Consider the following 21,227-nt stretch of genomic DNA (forward strand, 5'->3'; position numbering starts at 1 on the left):
TAATGACAGGTATCCACCTTATAATATTGTACAGAATATTCACTACCCCCCAAATCCACTATGTTCCACCTCTTCATTTTCTTTCCTAGTTTTATCCTTAAAAACTTTTTTTACTATATGCTCTTTGAAATATAGATGTATTATTTTAACCCAAGGATAGCTAGAGTCTGAACATGCATACTTCTCAAAAGGGTTTTGCTGCCAAAAATCATTTCCAGCCAGAATACTTAAAATGCTTTGGGATTTCCGTGGTGGTCCAATGGTTAAGACCCTGCGTTATCACTGCAGGGCGCTCGGGTTCAATCCCTGATCAGGGAACTAAGATCCCACATGGGCCTCTCTATGGCCACCCCCCTGCCCCCCCCAAAAAAAAACAACAAACAAAAACCACCCAGTTTCAAAGGACTGTTGTGTCCCTTATCATAGAACATTTTGAACAGTATCTTTGCAATTTGAGCAGATCACTGAACTGTATAACCCTTTACTTCTTTCAGTTAAATGCTGTCATTAACTTTACCTGTTTAGTTATAAAATGTTTTATAGAAACATTTCCCAAAGGTGAATAAATACTATGAGGTAATTGTGGTTAATATGATCTTTGAAACTAGGTTTGTATGGATGAACACCTTACACTTGGATGTTTTTTTACTGTTCTGTATTCCCAAGCTAAGGGGACATTTTAAATCAGGCATCCTTTCTACTTGCTTTGCTTGGTGTACCTCATGTAATGCTATTTCTGGGAATGCCTTTCTTTATTTAGTATTCTAACTCCTATTAACTTCTTCCTCTAAACCCCTAAAACAGTTATAGTTCATGTGTCTCAGTTTTGTGCAAAAGACTGATTTATGTATTTCTCTAATTGTGCTCTAATGTGCCAGTCTGTTCTTTTAAAAATTTATTTATTTATTTATTTGTTTTTGGCTGCTGGGTCTTCATTGCTATGCCAACTTTTCTCCAGTTGGAGAGTGGGAGCTACTCTCCAGTTGCAGCGTGCGGGCTTCTCACTGCGGTGACTTGTCTGGTTGCCAAGCACAGGCTCTAGGGCGCGCGGGCTTCAGTAAATGCAGCTCTTGGGCTCTAGCGCACAGGCTCAATAGTTGCGGCGCATGGGCTTAGTTGCTGTATGTGGGATCTGCCCAGATCAGGGATCAAACCTGTGTCTCCTGCACTGGCAGGCAGATTGTTTACCACTGAGCCACCAGGGAAGCCCTAGTCTGTTCTTTTAACAACATCATGAGTCTCTTTAGGGGAGGGACTGACTCCTGCCCTCTCTTGGATTCACCTCAGAATTAAGCACAGTTCTTGTTTATGGAAGATGATGAATTCCTAGAGCTTTGTTTCTCTTTCTCACAACTGGGCATCTTTTCTTTATTTCCTGCCGCACCACCCCCCCCCCCACCTTAAAAAAAATCATTTTCTGACTTTTTAAAAGTGCTGCGCCATCCTTTGTTCTTCTCTGCCTTTCCTTACTCTACCTTATTTACTTGCTTTATGCCTATGATAAATATACTCATGAAATCATTAAGCTAAAATGTCAATTATCTTTAGAGTATTTTCCTTCACTCATAGTTGTAGATTTATGGAGACACATTTGGAATATTTACAGAATATAGTTCAAATAGATGCTCTACGTCTGTGTATCAGTGTTAGAGATAAAACCAGTTTTTGACTTAAGAAATAAAATATTGTTGCTAAAATTCAGACAGATGAGATTATAGTGAGGTTATTTGAGTTTCCTTATCACTGTAAGTTTTCAAATAATGAAAACATTTGCTATTCAAAGTTTGTAGGCCTCAGCCTCAGGGCGACTGTCACAGTACTGATTAATGTGTGTAGTATTTTTATACTGAAATCATAGATTGCATTGACACAACTTTACAGCAGTGTTTGCTTCAAAATCCCTTGGTAAACAAAATAATAATTTTTTTCATATAGTAGTTCCTGAGTGTTGAGACCATTTTCTAAGCATGGAGGAAATACTGAATTCAGAAGGGTCCCAATTTATGTGTGGGTGACAACAATTTATTACTAAGAAAATGGCTGTGGTAGGAAGAAACTTAAGTTTTGAGTTAAGTATTTCTGCTTAGCTACTGACATTTTTGAGCTGTGTACTTTCCAGTACTACCCTTTAAATGTAATTTTCTTTAATTTTAGCAAGATGAGTATCATATGGTTCATCTAGTATGTACTTCTCGGACTCCTCCCAGTTCTCCAAAATCCAGCACCAATAGAGAAAGTCATGAAGCACTGGCATCCAACAGCAATTCTGTGAGTTGTTTTGGGCAGAGCAAATGCTGAAGTTTTCTGATTATCCCTTCTTGCCTCTAAAAACTAAGTGGAAAACAGAACAACTGGATCTTGTGGGTGTGAGACTGTGTTGTGAACAGCTTAAGTTAATCATTTAAACTTCATTTTTAGAGATCCAGTACACAATGTAATCCCTTGAAGCCTGTTCCCCATGAGTTATAGTTTGCTATATGGCAGGTCAGTAATAGAGCCAATCTTCAGGGGTTTAGTATTTACTGAAATACTAAAAAGACAGAATTATGATATGGTTATATAATATAAACTCTACAGCCAATATTTCAGAAATGTTTAAGGTATTTTATATATTATATTTAATCAAGGTAGATTAAATTATTTAAACTTTAAGTTTGCTAAATCTTCTTGAAGAAGATTGCTTGGTCAATAATTGTTTTTTAAAATGACTGGATTTGAATATATATTCCAACTATGAGAGGAATAATTACTTGATGTACCCGGTTCTTTCAGACCTGAGTATTCATTTTTCCCTCCTTATTTTTCCATCTGCCTAAAATTGTTTTGGAAATTTAAAAAACTAGTTGAACTTTTCAACTTAGACATTTTTTACACTGTCCAAATTCTTTTATATTAAATTATTTTTGGTTTCCTGTAAAAGCTTTATGGGACACCTTTGGAGGTGCAAGAAAAGGACTGGCTGAGTGGGAAGCTTGTGTAAAGCTTCCTGGGTAGGGAGCTTTTGTACTGCTGAGTGTGCTTTCCTTCTTGTCAGGAATCCAGCCGAAATTTTGAGGAGGGGACGGAATGGCAGGGGTGATAACGAGATACTGATTGTTAACTGCTTCTTTAAGAAACTAGATCTTGTAGTTGCTCTCTTTAATTAGCATAGCCTCAATGGTAAGTATTTTCTCGTACTAGCCATGGGAATTCAGCTTTCACTAAACTGAAATTTGTTTTGTTGATAAACCTAAGGGTCTTTCTATGTTTCCTACCTTGCATAAGAAGGGACAAAACCCTGGTACTGGCATAGAATTCTGTTTATAGTCTTTGAACAGTTGTGTTACTCCTGTTTCTGTTGACAGAGAACTTTCTTTTCCCTTTTTTAGTGGTTCCTCAGCCATGATTTCATTTCTTTAGAATATATATTCAGTTTTTCAGAGGTGTGTTATAAAAAATCTAAGAAGTATCAAAGGAGAATGAAATTGAATTCCTCTTAATTTTTTTTATGGCTGATAAATTTCAGTGGGACTTGATAATGTCTTAAAAATCTGTTCATGAAAGTTATCTAATAAGGTCAGGAATAATTAGTTCTAGAGAAATTAGGGTGTGCTGCCAAATGGCTAGGCCTTTCTTCTATTAATTTTTTTAGTGAATACCATATTTTTATGACCCATTTAATATGAAATCTTGCCAAAAAAGAAGACTTTGCAGGTTGTGTACCTAATAGTCAGCCTTCCTAGTAGATATTTGGTGTCTGTTTGGTATGGAATGACATTCTAAAGCTTTTGTTAATTTTTCAAAGGTCCTTAGGACCTTTCACATGGCAGGAGTAAGGAAGGTAGACATGCAAAAAGACATGCTGTAAATAGGAAGGCAGTACCAGTAAATGTGATTTTAACAAACTTGGAAGGATGTTGAAATTATCTTGTATCCAGTTTTTTAAAGTAGGTAATTTATAGAAACTGTAATTGTGTTTTAAATTTACATAAAACACTTGACAAACTATTTTCAAACAGCAACAAATTGAGGTGGTCTTCAAGGGGTTATATTGATTAAAGTTGTTGAATCTGTAAGTTACTGACACCATTAATGCATGAGAATTTTAAAATTCTGTTTGGTATCTTGTTCATTTTGTTAAAAAAAAACAGTATTTGTTGGTAGTATCTTTAAACTAATAGGATTTTAGGACTGAAAGGAATCGTGAAAATCTAGTTCATTCTCATTTCTTATAGGAAAGCTGTGACTTAGGGGGTTAAGTGAATTGTAAGGTTATGTTCCTTGTTAATGTCAGAGATAACACCAAATTCTAGCATGCTCTTCAATGTTTTAAACCAGTATATGACTAATAGCATGTTATACAGTAGCTGGTACATAGTAACTGTTTAAGTGATCCAGTTATTAGTACCATTATTGAACACTTCCTTATGTGTTAAGCATCATGAAAAGAGCTTTGCATGCATTAATTTTCACAAATTTTGTATGCTATTTTTGGTATATAATGACTACTCAGCCATTTATAGTTGAGAAATGGACTATTATTGTATAATTAATGGATTTTTATTTTCTAAACTCTTTAGTCTCATGAGAATTAAATTATTGATACCTATATATATAAATAAATAAATATACCTATTATGCTGGGCACACAAGTCAAATCAGTAAATTTCTAGAATTCACTCTTTGCGGAGGGATTTCACAGATACATTTTTAGTAATGTGTCTAAAATATTGTGATTATAATGAGTTAAATCTCCTTGAAAAAAATAATTACATTTTTGTTTGTAGAGTTCAGATCAGTCAGGATCATCAACTCCATCATCCAGTCAAGAAACCTTGACTTTAGCTACCAGTTCTTCCTCAGAAGGATTGAGGCAACGTACCCTTCCACAAGCACAAACTGACGCAGCACAGAGTCATCAGGTCCCATATGTAATGCAAGGGTGAGTGAAACTCTGATAGCTTTGGTCCTCTTAAAAATCTATGACTCCAGACTTTCATGGTAGCCCCCTTCACTAGTCAAAGTACGTTTGAAATTTATTCATATACCTGATTATATGTTTGGCGAATTAGAGGGTTAGGTGCAGCAGTTTTTTGGGGGCTGTCCTGTGTGGTTTGTGGGATTTTAGTTCCCTGACCAGGGACTGAACCTGGGCCCTCTGCAGTGAGAGCACTGGACTGCCCCCGAATTCTTAGAAGCAGTGCTTTTGAAAGCTGGTTGTACATTAGAATTGTCTGGGGCAGTACCTTTCAGTCTTTAATGTTGGTGCTAATCACCTGGAGATGTTGTTAACATGCAGGTTCTGATTCAGTTGGTCTAACAGGGCCTGAGATTCTGTATTTCCAGTGAGCTCCGCTGTGATGCTGATGCTTCTGATGCTTTGACTATAGTTTGAATAGCAAGGATCTAGGTAACTAAAATTTTTGTTTTTACTCAATCTCACTGTCATGCTCAAGTGCTCAGTCGTGTCCAACTTTGTGACCCTAAGGACAACAGCCCATCAGGCTCTTCTGTCCATGGGATTTTACAGGCAAGAATAGGCTGCCATTTCCTCCTCCAGGGTATCTTCCCTACCCAGGGATTGAACCTGTGTCTCCTACATCTTGGGCATTGGCAGGCAGATTCTTTACCACTAAGCCATCAGGGAAGCCCCAGTCTCACTATAGATCTACTCAAGTTAGTCTTCTGGAGAAAAGATGGGTGAATAAGAGTGTTCTTGGAAGAGTATAGAGCCTAGTAAATCTCTTTTTTAAAAGTTCTACTGGTGTTTATGATCAGCCAGGCTTGGTAACAACTAAGACCGAGTATTGTGATAAGTATTATGGTGATGTATTATGAAGATATGCTAACCATTGCATGTTATCCAGAGACTTTCTTAAGAGGAGTTTACTCAAAAAAAAAAAAAAAAAGAGTTTACTCAAGAAGCTTGCTATGGCTACATTATATTTAGGAAGTACAATAGGCCTCTTGGGTTAGGCAGTTCCAGGGGGAATGCAGCCAACAGCCACAGCAGCTGTGGACAGCTCAGAGAGGAGGATCTTGGGGAATACAGTTTAGATCTGGGTCTGTCTGAAACTGGAGTACTTTTGAAGTAAAGGAAACAGGAATAATAGTTACTGATAGTTGTTTTGCATTGCATATTGTGCTGTGGGACTGCAGTGTGTGACAGTGCTCCAAATCTATGATGGTGAGGCTGGAAATAAGCAAATGGCTGGGACCCCCCAAAATGGTAGTAAGTGATGTAACCAAGGAGTAGCCACTAACTCTTAAGCCAAAGAGGATGTAATAACATATGGGTACTTTTTACTTAGAACTTTATAAACTTAATTCAATTCTTAATGTAGAAAAACAAAGCTGAGTATATAGACAAATAATAAGACTCATTTGTCTCATATTCTTGAGTTTTTCTTCTAAAAATAAGTGTTTAGTGAGGCCGATTGTAGACTTTTATAAAGCACCTCATGAAACTATTTTTGTTTTCAGAAAATGATTATTACAAACCAGAACTTTGTTATTTGTAAAAAAAGTGTTATCACGATTTACATGGTAGAATAGTGGCTTAAAATAGTTTGTCTTATGACAGTGATCCCTTTTCTGTCTTTTTTGCAGAATAAGACAGTTCAGTTCCTCTCAATATATACAGAGTGCTGTTACTAATATTTTACCAAATATGGTGGTAGTGATGGAAAGTGAGAATGGATATAATAAACCTTGAAGAATATATAATGATATGTTGACAATAGTTATATCTGCATAATAATATTTTTAACTCTTTCTCATACTTACAGTGAATATATTAATATATATATTTTAACTCTTGATTTATTAAATTAAGGTAAAATATGCATAAAATAAACCTTTTAAAGCATTTTTAAAGTGCACAGTTCACTAGCATTAAGTACCTACACAGTGAATATATACTCTGTAATAAAGTATATAAAGTTGCATGTTTTCAGAATAAGACCATGGATATCTTGGAAACATAGTCTGTTGAGAAAATCAACAGACTTTGGAGCAAACACATTTAGCTCTTAGAAGTATATAAAACAGATTAGAAAAATCTGAAATAGTGTTTATTTTGCTAAAAATGAGTATTAAGATGAAAAGAGGTAAAATCCTTAATAATATTTAGTTTTAAATCAGGAGAGCAGTATAGCTTAGTGGATGTACAGATTCAGGAGTCAGCCTGCCCTGGTTTGAATCCTAGCCCTATCCACTGAGTAGCTTGGGCAAGTCTCTTCTCTTCTTTGCTTCAGTTTGCTCATGATCTGGAGATAATAGTACTTATTATACAGGATTTCTGTGTGGATTAAGAGTTCATGTATGTAAAGAGTTGAGTGGTAGCAATTATTTATAAATTCATTCATACTTATAAGTGAATGCTGTATGTTCATTCAGCAAACATATCTATAGGCATTGGTGAGTCTGACACGCTGACACGTCTGAATGAGTGCCAGTACCAGGTGCTGAAAAACAAGGCTGTATTTGGAAAGAGCACTTTGTGATTTACAAAGCAATTTAAGTGAAAGTTCAATAAGTAGGTTATTCGGCTTAACAATGAATGTGATTTAACCTAATCTTATAGTTGTAATCTTTTACTAATGAAGACTTTACATCTGTCTTTATGTAAATTTTATTTAATATAGCCTTGCCTTAAATGTGCAAGAGCAGTAATTTAGTGACCTTGAAGAATTCACCAACAAAATATAATCTCTCCACATCATTTTTAGACTCCAGCACAGCTTATATTTAGCTAGTCACATGTGTTTTCCACCATGTAGGTTAGTACTCTCAGTCTTTAAAATTGCTAAATTCTGATCACTGTTCCTTGAGTTTTTGAATCACTAGGTTCGGGGTAGTGTTTAGGACTCTGCCAACTTAACAGCATTCTGGGAGCCTAACTTGTCAAGACATCCTAATGCAGGTGATTATTTGCCCATTAAGCTCTTGAGGAAACAATGAGAAGACCAAACAGTACATGTGCATCACCACATTGGCTGTCCATTTATAATGTCACATTTATAAATTGTGACTGTTTTGGACTCACAGTGTGTTATGCTGTCATGTTTATTTAACTCTAAACATTGCTGACTGGTTCATAAAAAATTGCCCACTGTTTTGTACACTTAATTTCCCTGCCTGAAATAGTAGCAGCCTTGTTTTATAATTAATAAAACTGAAAACCTACTCATTGTACTCTTCTGTTATTTGATTTTTTTAATATAAAAAACTGCTTATAACCCACCACCCAGAAATAAGTGTTACTAACATTTTTGTAGTATCCTTCTAAATACTTTTCTAAGTATACTTTTAAAATAGAAACATCATACTATTTTATTTTATAAATCTTTTAAAAATGCAGAATGTAGTCTGGACATATTTCCAGATCAAATATAGATCTACAACATTTAAAGTTTGCATTAGCAATTACCTCAAAGGCCTATGCACTGAAAATTATAAAATAATGAAAGAAATTGAAGACACAAATGCTCATGAGTTAGAAGAATTAGTGTTAAAATGTCCATACTCTCAAAGCAATCTATAGATTCAGTCAGTATCTGTCAAAATTGCAAATATTTTTCACAAAAGTGAACAATCCTAAAATTTGTACAGAACCACAAGATCCTAAATAGCCATAGCAACCTTGAAAAGAAGAACAAAGCTAAAGGCATCACACTCCCTGATTTCAAACTATACTATGGAGTAATAGTAATTAAAACAATATGGTATTGCCATAAAAACAGATTGGTGGAACAGAATAGAGAACCCAGAAATAAACCCATACATATATAATCAATTAATTTATGACAAGAAGCAAGACTATGCAATTAAGAAAGGACAGTCTCTTCAATATATGGTGTTGGAAAAACTGCAACAAAATTAAGCTAGACTACTATTTTATATCCTACATAAAATTAACTCAAAATAAGAATTCCCTGGCAGTCCAGTGGTAAGGACTAGGTACTTTCACTGCTGAGGGTGCAGGTTCAATCCCTGATTAGGAAACTAAGGTCCTGCAAGCCACACAGCATGGCCAAAAAAGAAAAAGTTAACTCAAAATGAATTTGATTTGAATAAAAGGCTTGAAACCATTAAAATCCTAGAACAAAATAAAGCTCCTTGACACTGGACTTGGTGGTGATTTTTTAGATTTGACAATGAAAACAAAACTAAATAAATGGAATTACATTAGACTAAAAAGCTTTTGCACAGTAAAAGAAATCATCAACAAAATGAAAAGGCAACCCACTGAATAGGATAAAGTATTTACAAATCATATGCCTGATGAGGGGTATATACAAAATACATAAAGAACTCATACAATAGCAGAAAACCAAATAATCCAGTTTAAAAATGGGCAGAGGACCTGAATAGACTTTCTTCCAAGAAGGCATACAGATGGCCAGCAGTTATATGAAAAGATGCTCAACATCACTAATCATCAGACCAACGCAGGTCAAAAGCACAGTGAGATACCTCACACCTGTCAGAATGGCTGTTATTAAAAAGACAACAATTAATAAGTGTTGGTCAGGATTGTGGAGAAAAGGGAACCCTTGTGTACTGTTGCTGGCAATGTAAATTGGTACACCCACTATGGAAAACATTATGGAGTTTCCTAAAAAAATTAACAACAGAACTAGCATGTGATCCATCAGGTCCAGTTCTAAGTATCTGAAGAAAATGAAAATACTTAATTTGAAGAGATAAGTGTACTCACATGTTCACTGCAGCATTATCTATAATAACCATAAGGAAGCAACCTCAGTGTGCCTAGGGAGAAAATGGATAAAGAGCTCATGGTACATTTATACACAATGGAATACTATTCAGCCGTAAAAAGAAAAGTTATAGTGTTTCTTTTTTTTTTTTTTGGCAGAGTAATGTTTCTGCTTTTTATTTTTTATTTTTTTCATTTTTTTATTTTTATTAGTTGGAGGCTAATTACTTCACAACATTGCAGTGGGTTTTGTCATACATTGACATGAATCAGCCATGGAGTTACATGTATTCCCCATCCCGATCCCCTATAGTGTATCTTTCAGTAACAATTGTTAAGAGCCTGATTCACCATACCATTACAAATTCATACATCCCAGTGCAGTAAGTTGGAATGCCCTTGTTTTAGTTTAGACATGATAAAGAGACATTCTTTTTATTCTGTTTTGTGAACTGCTTATTTGTTGGCATGTTGGCATTTTAAAAAGTTCATTTGTGACAGTTCTTTATGTAAAAGAATATTACTAATTGATACTATTGAGTATTATTTGTTTAGTATTAATAATTACTTACCATAAGCTCAGCATTGTATTAAGCACTTACACATGCTTTATTTCATTGAACTTTATACCAACTCTGTGGCCTAGGTACTGTTCTCTCCCAATTTATGAATGAGGAGAAGGAGGCTAAATGGTACGTAGCCTGCCTTACTTCAGCAGTCAGTAGCAGGACTAGAATTCAAATCCACATCTGACTAGAAAGTCTGTGTTTGTTAACTGTCTTGTTGAAGTGAATATTTTATCATTTGTTTCAGTATATTTTTCTGTGTTACCATTTGTATTTTGATTTCATTTATAATGGTGGTTCTCTCCCCTCTACTCTCCCATTTAAAACTTCTCTCTAGTCAGATCTATTGGTCAGATTTGAAGCAACCTGACTGAATAAGCAAATTTTTCATATAAGGATCATGTGGCTTTCTTCAGGAAAGGTTTACTTAGAATTTGCGGTAGCTGGGCACTGAAGACAGGAAAATGAATTATGTAGTTGCCCTCAATGGAAGTAGGTCAGATTGGCAAATACATTGCCATTCCCTGATGTGCTTCTATGGCTTTGACAAAGTTCTGCAGGAGCCTGGAGGAGGGAGTGACTGTGTGCTTGCAGGAGGTGGGAGAGCTTCATGGCTGGTAACACTGGGGCTGATTTTAAGGGATGTTCAGCAAGGGAGAGCAAAGTAGTGTGGAGAGTGTTGAAAAGGCATATTCTGAAAATAAAGTGGGAATTCCATGCAGGTTTTCTTTGAAAGAATTAGTTTCTGATTGTTGAAGTTTGCAGTTCATCTCCTCTCCTTTATAATTCTTAACTTTAAAAGCATACTAATGAATCTCTATTATAAGGATCTTACCTAACATCCAGCTTCAGCAACAGTGTATAGACAGCTCTTCAATCTGTCCCTTGTTCCTCTTTTTTTTTTCACTTGGGCTGAAGTATTTTTAAAGTAATCTTAGACATCATATCCCTTCATCTGTAAATACTGTGTATCTGTAACAGATATGACAGATATGGACTATAAGAATCACATACCATTAGAACATGCAACAGAATTAAAAATTCTTTAATATCATTTAATACTCAATTCAAAACACAAGAGAAGACTCTACACATGGACATCACAAGATGCTCAACACTGAAATCAGATTGATTATATTCTTTGCAGCCAAAGATGGACAAGCTCTATACAGTCAGCAAAAACAAGACTGGGAGCTGACTGTGGCTCAGATCATGAATTCTTTATTGCCACATTCAGACTTAAATTGAAGAAAGTAGGGAAAACCACTAGACCACTCAGGTATGACCTAAATCAAATCCCTTATGATTATACAGTGAAAGTGAGAAATAGATTTAAGGGACTGGATCTGATGGAGTGCCTGATGAACTATGGACGGAGGTTCGTGACATTGTACAGGAGACAGGGATCAAGACCATCCCCATGGAAAAGAAATGCAAAAAAGCAAAATGGCTGTCTGAAGAGGCCTTACAAATAGCTGTGAAAAGAAGAGAAGTGAAAAGCAAAGGAGAAAAGGAAAGATATACCCATTTGAAAGCAGAGTTCCAAAGAATAGCCAGGAGAGGTAAGAAAGCCTTCCTCAGCGATCAATGCAAAGAAATAGAGGAAAACAACAGAATGGGAAAGACTAGAGATCTCTTCAAGTACATTAGAGATACCAAGGGAATGTTTCATGCAAAGATGGGCTCGATAAAGGACAGAAATGGTATGGACCTAACAGAAGCAGAAGATATTAAGAAGAGGCAGCAGGAATACACAGAAGAACTGTACAAAAAAGATCTTCATGACCCAGAAAATCACGATGGTGTGATCACTCACCTGGAGCCAGACATCCTGGAATGTGAAGTCAGGTGGGCCTTAGAAAGCATCACTATGAACAAAGCTAGTGGAGGTGATGGAATTCCAGTTGAGCTATTTCAAATCCTGAAAGATGATGCTGTGAAAGTGCTGCACGCAATATGCCAGCAAATTTGGAAAACTCAGCAGTGGCCACAGGACTGGAAAAGGTCAGTTTTCATTCCAATCCCAAAGAAATACAATGCCAAAGAATGCTCAAACTACCGCACAATTGCACTCATCTCACACACTAGTAAAGTATAGTGCACAATCGCACTCATCTCACATGCTCAAAATTCTCCAAGCCAGGCTTCAGCAGTATGTGAGCCGTGAACTTCCAGATGTTCAAGCTGGTTTTAGAAAAGGCAGAGGAACCAGAGATCAAATTGCCAACATCTGCTGGATCATTGAAAAAGCAAGAGAGTTGCAGAAAAACACCTATTTCTGCTTTATTGACTATGCCAAAGCCTTTGACTGTGTGGATCACAATAAACTGTGGAAAATTCTGAAAGAGATGGGAATACCAGACCACCTGACCCACCTCTTGAGAAACCTGTATGCAGGTCAGGAAGCAACAGTTAGAACTGGACATGGAACAACAGACTGGTTCCAAATAGGAAAAGGAGTACGTCAAAGCTGTATATTGTCACCCTGCTTATTTAACTTATATGCAGAGTACATCATGAGAAATGCTGGGCTGGAAGAAGCACAAGCTGGAATCAAGATTGCTGGGAGAAATATCAATAACCTCAGATATGCAGATGACACCACCCCTATGGCAGAAAGTGAAGAGGAACTAAAAAGCCTCTTGATGAGAGTGAAAAAGTTGGCTTAAAGCTCAACATTCAGAAAACTAAGATCATAGCATCAGGTCCCATCACTTCATGGCAAATAGATGGGGAAACAGTGGAAACAGCGTCAGACTTTATTTTTGGGGGGCTCCAAAATCACTGCAGATGGTGATTGCAGCCATGAAATTAAAAGGCGCTTACTCCTTGGAAGGAAAGTTATGACCAACCTAGATAGCATATTAAAAAGCAGAGACATTACTTTGCCCACAAAGGTCCATCTAGTCAAGGCTATGGTTTTTCCAGTGGTCATGTATGGATGTAAGAGTTGGACTGTGAAGAAAGCTGAGTGCCGAAAAATTGATGCTTTTGAATTGTGGTGTTGGAGAAGACACTTGAGAGTCCCTTGGACTGCAAGGAGATCCAACCAGTCCATCCTAAAGGAGATCAATTCTGGGTGTTCATTGGAAGGATTGATGCTGAGGCTGAAACACCAATACTTTGGCCACCTCATGCAAAGAATTGCCTCATTGGAAAAGACCCTGATGCTGGGAGGGATTGGGGGCAGGAGGAGAAGGGGATGACAGAGGATGAGATGGCTGGATAGCATCACCGACTTGGTGGACATGAGTTTGGGTAAACTCCGGGTGTTGGTGATGGACAGGGAGGCCTGGCGTGCTGGGATTCATGGGGTCACAAAGAGTCGGACATGACTGAGCGACTGAACTGAATACTCAGTTCGTGTTCCATTTTCCCAGATTGTCCCAAATGTCTTTTTATGGTGGTTTTGATTGGATCAGTATTCAGAGATTGACTTACTGCATTTGGTTGATGTTTCTTAAGGCTCTTTTAATCCAATCCCTATCCCTAATTTTTTTTACTTTATGCTTTTTCTGTTGTTCTATGTTCTAATTTCCCTTAGTAGTCTAGATTCAACTCACTACATCCATGTGGTGTCATTAATATTTTCCTCTGTTTTCATAGATTGCCTGTAAACTGGTAGTTAGATCTAGGACCTGATTAAAGTTCAGCTCTTCAAAAAATAATTTTATTTATTTTTGGCTGTGCTGGATCTTTGTTGCTGTGTGGGCTTTTCTCTAGTTGCAGCAGCGGGAGCTACTCTAGTTATAATGTGCTAGCTTCTTGTTGCGATGGCTTCTCTTGTTGCAGAGCACAGGCTCTAGGGCAAGTGGGTTTCAGTATTTGCGGCTCACAGGCTCTGGAGCACAGGCTTTAGTTGTGGCACACTGGCTTAGCTGCTCCATGGCATGTGGGATTCTCCTGGATCAAGGGTAGAACCCATGTCTCCTGCATTGGCAGGCAGATTCTTTTTTTTTTTTTTTCCAGATTCTTTACTGCTATGTCACCATGGAAGCCCAAAGTTCAGCTTTTAATTTTTATTTAACTTAAGCTTATGTGGAAAATGTGATATTTATTAAATCACTTTTACAAAACATTTTGACAATTGACTAACAATTAACAACGTAACTAAAAATTTTAGAATCTTAACATCATAGAAGTTTGTTTCTTACTCATGTAGTAGTCTGATTCTAGGCTGTGATGTTAGTTGTTCCGTATTTGTGGGATCAGGATCATCTTAGATAAGCTGTAATGTCTTACTTGGGGCTTTTCTGGTGGCTCAGATGATAAAGAGTCTGCCTGCAATGCAGGAGACCTGGGTTTGATTCCTGGGTCAGGAAGATCTGGAGGAGGGAATGGCAACCCACTCCAGTATTCTTGCCTGGAGAATTCTATGGATAGAGGAGCCTGGAGAGCTACAGTCCATGGGGTTGCAAAGAGTCGCACATGACTGAGGGACTAACACAGATACACAGTGTCTTACTTGAGGAATGTTGAAAATAAGTATTTTTTTTCGGTAAGTTTTAGTATGTTTTGTCAATGGATGACATAGTTCGGAAATAAAAGTGTAGAGAAATGCTTTCAACTTCTGGAGCATTAAAAGACACTTTTTTTATTACTCTATTGCAGAAATATAGACAACCAGCTTCCTGGGCAGGCTGTTCCAGCTGGATTCCCAGTGTATCCTGCTTTCAACCCACTGCAAATGTTGTGGTGGCAACAGATGTATGCTCATCAGTATTATATGCAATAGTAAGTCAGTTTGAGTTGATTTTTTTACACATTGTGTTATCTGCTTTATTTTCTTTTTCATCCTAAGTGAGTTGATTTGGGATTTCATTTACTGATGTATATAATTGGTTTTTAAAAATTATTTTAAATTATTTGGCTAAAAGAAAAAGGGTACACATCCTGTTCACATCAACTAAACCTATTCTCTGCTTCTTCCCCTCTCCCTTAGTTATATTTGGCAGTATTCAGGTGCTTTCTTTAAGAGAACATTTTATCTATTTAAGAGGGGAAAACAGGAAAGTTTCACTGGAAGGCAACAAATCTAAATGAAGATAGGATGTCAACTAAAAAAGGGAATAGAAAGAATCATACATCAAGGAGGCTGATACTGATGTCGCCTTCACTTGTGGCTAATATGCCTTCTGGACTTCTCTGTGTTTTAGTAAGTTTTGCTTCTGCTCAGCATGAAACAGTCTCAGCATGGAATAGCTTTTTGGTGTTCTTTGTGCTGGACTTCTATGTATTCATTTAACATTTCTAGCTTCTCTTTAGTGTTCTCCTCTCCTTGTTTCTGTGATTCTGTTATCCTGTTCACTCTTTTTCTCTTTCTGATTACTCATTTTGTATCCTTTGATAGCCTGTTACTTTCCCTTTTTCTAAATGGTGACATTTCTTGTTCAGTTAAGTATTTGTATACTTACCATGTGCCTTGCAATACACAGTCTGGTAGGGAAGATAGGATTCAGCCCCGGGCCAGTCCTCTTGGATTTCCTTTTTCTGTGGCCTTAGTTGTTAGCTCTGTGTGATGGCTCCCAGTTCTTCATCTCCTGTGCCTCATCTTGTGTCGCCACTTAATTGTTGGAGATTTCCATAGAGAAATTTGCCTTTCCCTTAAATTCAGTTAGGTCTGAGCTTTGACTGCATCATCTTGTTACGTGCATTCTCCTTCTTGACTTCCTTGTCACTGATACTGTCTCTTCTTAGTCATCCTCCAAGCTCTTAACATTAATCAGCTTTAATTCTAGCTTCTGTTATCCCTGAACTCAACAACTTACCAAGATGAATTAGTGTGTTGTTTCTAGCTTCTGTCCTTCCCTATGTTTTACTTCTAATGTTTTGCCTAGATCTTTCTAATATCAGACCCACTTTAATGCAGTCACTTTTCCTCCTTTTAGGCCCTTGACTGTATTTCGTTGTAGTACTTGCCAGGTTAACTTAACACATAATTGAGTCCATCATTCTCCATTCCCTAAAATATCAGATGGCCCTCTTGCCTACAGTGTGAACTCTGTATCCTTATTCTTCCTCTAGACCTTACCCCATAAAGCTAACCTGCTTTATTAACTTCATATCCTCATGCTGTCCCGTGTAATGTCTTGGCTCCAGGCAGGCTCTTCATACCTTACCTGTTGTCATGGTAATCATTATCATAATTAGTCACTTCGGTCGTGTCCAATTCTTTGTGCCCTATGGGCTGTAGCCCGCCAGGCTCCTCTGTTCATGGGATTCTCCAGGCAAGAATACTGGAGTGGGTTGCCATGCCCTTCTCTAGAGGATCTTCCTGACCCAGGGATTGAACCTGAGTCTCTTATTGGGCTCTTTCCATTAGCGCCACCTGGGGAAGCCTTAGTATTACACTATATCTTTATATCTCTTGTCTTGTTTACATCACAGGAACTGTGTAAGATAAGTGGGGCTTATTGGAGTTAGCTACTGAATCATATAATCTTAATGTGCATCATTTAACTTCAGAGACTTAAGTTTTCACCTTTAATGAAATAACTCACTTATGAATCAGAATGTCCACGAGGTAGGAAGTAGTCTGGAAATGAATACGGGGCTTCCCTTGTGGCTCAGCTGGTAAAGAATCCGCCTGCAATGAGGGAGACCTGGGTTCGATTCCTGGGTTGGGAAGATCCCCTGGAGAAGGGAATAGCTACCCACTCCAGTATTCTGACTTGGAGAATTCCATGAACTGTGTAGTCCATGGGGTTGCGAAGAGTCGGACACGACTGAGCGACTTTCACTACAGATACAGTGTATCAGCATACTAGCTTAAATAAGCTTTTGTACCATGGAAAACTTCTATTTCATTTTGCTATCTTGATTTTAAAACTTTCTTGTAGAGAAAATTCAACATATATAAAGACAGAATAAATAAAATGAACCCTTGTGTTCTCACCGCCCAGCTTTTAAACATTTATCAATTCATGACTGTCTGATTCTACAACTTTCCCCTCTTTGCTGAATAATTTAAAGCAAATTTCAGATATATTATCACTTTACTGGTAGTCTTTTACAGGAAAATTTATTTTGACTCTTAAGCAGTCAAATTATAAGCAAACTTCAGGACCACACATCTTCGTAACTTGATGAGGATCTACACCAGTGTTGTCCAGGTGGAGTTCCCAAAAGTCAGGATTGGGATTGAGGGATTGTTGTCTGGGACCTGGTTAAATTTGAAAATACCAATACAAATCATTTATTATTGAGAGTGTACACACAGGGTAATGATTAATGTACTTAGTTAGACAAATCTTTTAAAAGATTTGTTTGAGGGAGAGGTGGTGGTGTGCGCGTGGTGGGGCAAGCGGTATTTATCCTATGTAGAATAGCAAAAGAGGCAATTAAGGAAAATTTTGGGAAAAAGATTTGGTTACAGCCTTATAATTTACTGAAAGAACCAAATAGTGATAACATGGCTATTTTTAATCTCTTCCACCTCTCCCCTGCTGTCCTAGACTACCAGGCTGGGAGAACATCCTTTCCTGAACCATTCCTACTATCCATGTTGGCTCTACTTTTGCACTGGGAATTATACTTACCTAGGAAATGTGGTATAGGAGTTGTGATATTCCATGTAAGGTTTATGAAAAATACATATGGCTTCCCGGGAAGTTCTGAAAAATATAATGTTGTATGATAAATGTTTTTCTTTTTCTTTTTAATACTTATTTTGGTGACTATATCAGTCAAGCTGCAGTTTCAGCTCAGGCCACATCAAATGCTAACCCAGCCCAGCCTGCTGCTACACAGCCTCTAAATTTGGCACATGTGCCTGGAGAAGAACCCCCACCAGCTCCAAACCTTGTGGCCCAAGAAAATCGACCCATGAATGAAAATGTTCAAATGAATGCACAGGGAGGGCCAGTGCTAAATGAGGAAGACTTCAATCGAGACTGGCTAGACTGGATGTACACCTTCTCACGGGCGGCCATCCTGCTTAGCATCGTATACTTCTATTCTTCGTTTAGTCGCTTTATCATGGTAATGGGAGCCATGCTGCTGGTTTATTTGTGAGTGGTGTTCATTCCTTATGATTACTTTCTAAAACTGTTAAGCATGGAATCTGGCATGTGGTAGTCTGTTGTGAATGTTGAGTGGAGGAATATGAATGTTGGGCTTCAGATGCCTAGCATCAAGAGCAAAGCAAGTTATGTTTTGTGAGAACGTTTATGAGAATTGTCTAGAAGCAAGATTTTTTCCCTTTACTACTTTTTATAAAAATGGCTAGTTCAAATATAAAAATGGCTAGTTCAGTTAGGTATGCTCTAGTAAATCATTTAGAACTTGAGTACATGATGCAGTCTTGCAGAGGAGTTTCTTTTTAACTAATTATAGTTATCAATAGTAAGTCTGTTAGATATAGGTCAGATTTTTTTTCTTAAGTAGACTAACTGTCCCTTGCTCCCCTTTTTTCTTAGGAAGCAAAAAATATCTAGTTGAATTTCATTTTGAAAAATATAAAAAAATGCTTTTAGGACTCCTGATATGTCTTACTAGCTCAGGATAGACTTAAAATTGATTCCTGCTTTCCTGTTTTCCTGTCATTGCTCTGAGAGGGGTAGTTCTTGACCTGAAGAAGGAAATTTGGCTTTTTCATTTATCACCGTTCAGCCCATGAATGAAAATGTTCCAATCATTTTGCTCTTGTAGGACCCTAATATTTCATAGTGTTACGAGTAAAAACAGTTGTGACTTATTTTCTTTTCTCTTTATTTTACTGAGCAGACACCAAGCTGGATGGTTTCCTTTTAGGCAAGAAGGAGTTCAGCAACAGGCTCCCAACAATAATGCCGAAGTTAACAATGATGTACAGAATGCAAACAATCTAGAACTTGAAGAAATGGTATGCTCATGAGGTTTTCATATACTTAAATATAGGTGTTTCTTCAGCACTGTAAGAGACCAATATAATAAAAGAATCTCGGGTATTTTATAGTATTGAAGAAAGGTTAACATGTAAATGTGTGGTTTAATCCCAGAGAACCTATAATACTGAGTCAGTCATATATTAGAATTAAGTGGAAAGAACTAACATCATTCTTTCTAAAAATAGCCTAGAAAGAAAGTTATGCTCACAATGAGAAATTATTGTATTAAACTGGCAGTTATTTCTTTGAACTTGAACAAGGAGGAGTTCATCAGTTTTGGACTTAAGGAGGATCTCTAATGATCAGATAGTTCTACTTCCTTATTATATACTCATATTCCTTCTTTGGGAAGAATTTAACTCTCTCCTTGTTTTGTAATGAGTTCATGGTAGCTGTTAAGATCACTTAGGAATATGTTTCTTGTTTTGTTTGAAAGGAGCGTCTTATGGATGATGGGCTTGAAGATGAGAGTGGAGAAGATGCAGGTGAAGATGCCAGTGCGATTCAAAGGCCTGGATTAATGGCGTCAGCCTGGTCTTTCATCACCACATTCTTTACTTCACTAATACCAGAGGGGCCTCCCCAGGTTGCCAATTAGACTTGAAAAACTGTGCCAGCTGCAAAGGAGGGTCTGAATTGAGGAAAGTGTTTTAAATAACAGTGCAATTTCAAAAAAATTTATTACTTTCTTTTCATCATCATGTACAGAGGTGTTTTTTCTTTAAACTTCTTATGCATATGAATATTTTAAGCACAAATAGACTACTAAATGTGTGGTTTTTTTTTTTTTTAAGATCCTAACAGAACATAGCTTAACAATATTGGTCTTCCAGGTTTTATTAATTTCAATTATGTATATTATATCAAGACACACTTGTGTGTCTTACTTCTTTAAAGAGCTGCTTCACATATAAATGTCTATAGCTTATAGCCCAGCCCTTCAATGTATAATTTGAATAAATATATCTATTTTCTGTGAATTATCCTAAAAGTTTTAAACAGAATGACCTCATAGTTTTTAATGAAGAAGATTAATTACCTAAAATGTGCTAGTAGCATCTTGCCCAGCCATAAAGCAATAAACTTCTCAATAATCTTCATTTTGACATTTGAATAAATGGAAACTTTCTATTTTAAGGGCATGTATCCCATCAATTGGAATTAGTACTTTAAAAAAAAAAAAGGCAGCTCTTCAATGGAATTAATAGTGATATAAAATGTTTGATATAGGCAGTACTTTTATAAAATAAGATTCTGGAAATCACTCCCTGTAATTTTTTTAAAATAAAAGGTCAATTATGGTAAAACTGTCTTGTGGTATATTTATTCAAACTGTTCCATATTATACTCTCTCCATACAAAAATCTATGTAAATTTCAGTGGTTCTGGGGTTGCTGAAGTCTTCAAGGTCATTATCACCTCTTTTTATTCCAGATGGATATCTTCTAGTTCTCAGGTAGTCTGAAACCTCTTTAGTTTATTTAAAAAATCCCTGTGATAAGGAAGCTGTGGTACATGTACACCATGGAATATTACTCAGCCGTTAAAAAGAATTCATTTGAATCAGTTCTAATGAGATGGATGAAACTGGAGCCCATTATACAGAGTGAAGTAAGCCAGAAAGATAAAGAACATTACAGCATACTAACACATATATATGGAATTTAGAAAGATGGTAACAACAACCCTATATGCGAAACAGAAAAAGAGACACAGAAGTACAGAACAGACTTTTGAACTCTGTGGGAGAAAGTGAGGGTGGGATGTTTCGAAAGAACAGCATGTATATTATCTATGGTGAAACAGGTCACCAGCCCAGGTGGGATGCATGAGACAAGTGCTCGGGCCTGGTGCACTGGGAAGACCCAGAGGAATCGGGTGGAGAGGGAGGTGGGAGGGGGGATCGGGATGGGGAATACGTGTAAATCTATGGCTGATTCATATCAATGTATGACAAAACCCACTGGAAAAAAAAAAAAAATTCAGGGGGGGAAAAAAAAAAATCCCTGTGAAAGTCGATTTGATCTTTCTTAAGAAAGGAGTAAGTCTCTTACAGGGTAGCTAATTAAAATTGAATAAATGCAGATAGGAGAA

General features: G+C 37.0%; 1 protein-coding gene across 2 annotated transcripts in view; it reads left to right on the forward strand.

The window, feature by feature from the left end:
• HERPUD2 (HERPUD family member 2) overlaps positions 1-20,440 on the forward strand; it is a 46,041-nt gene extending 25,601 nt beyond the window's left edge. The window contains exons 4-9 of one of the 2 annotated variants that reach the window (XM_043872353.1): positions 2,155-2,268; positions 4,767-4,921; positions 14,878-15,000; positions 17,952-18,275; positions 18,991-19,108; positions 19,570-20,440. In XM_043872353.1, coding sequence (XP_043728288.1) covers positions 2,155-2,268; positions 4,767-4,921; positions 14,878-15,000; positions 17,952-18,275; positions 18,991-19,108; positions 19,570-19,731 — 996 coding nt within the window. In that variant the 3' untranslated portion in view covers positions 19,732-20,440. The remainder of the gene's footprint in view (positions 1-2,154; positions 2,269-4,766; positions 4,922-14,877; positions 15,001-17,951; positions 18,276-18,990; positions 19,109-19,569) is intronic. The other variant, XM_043872354.1, reaches the window with a different exon arrangement.
• Positions 20,441-21,227: the final 787 nt, after the last annotated feature.

This window comes from Cervus elaphus, chromosome 18 (genome assembly GCF_910594005.1).
Source record: "Cervus elaphus chromosome 18, mCerEla1.1, whole genome shotgun sequence".
NCBI classification, from domain to species: Eukaryota; Metazoa; Chordata; class Mammalia; order Artiodactyla; family Cervidae; genus Cervus; species Cervus elaphus.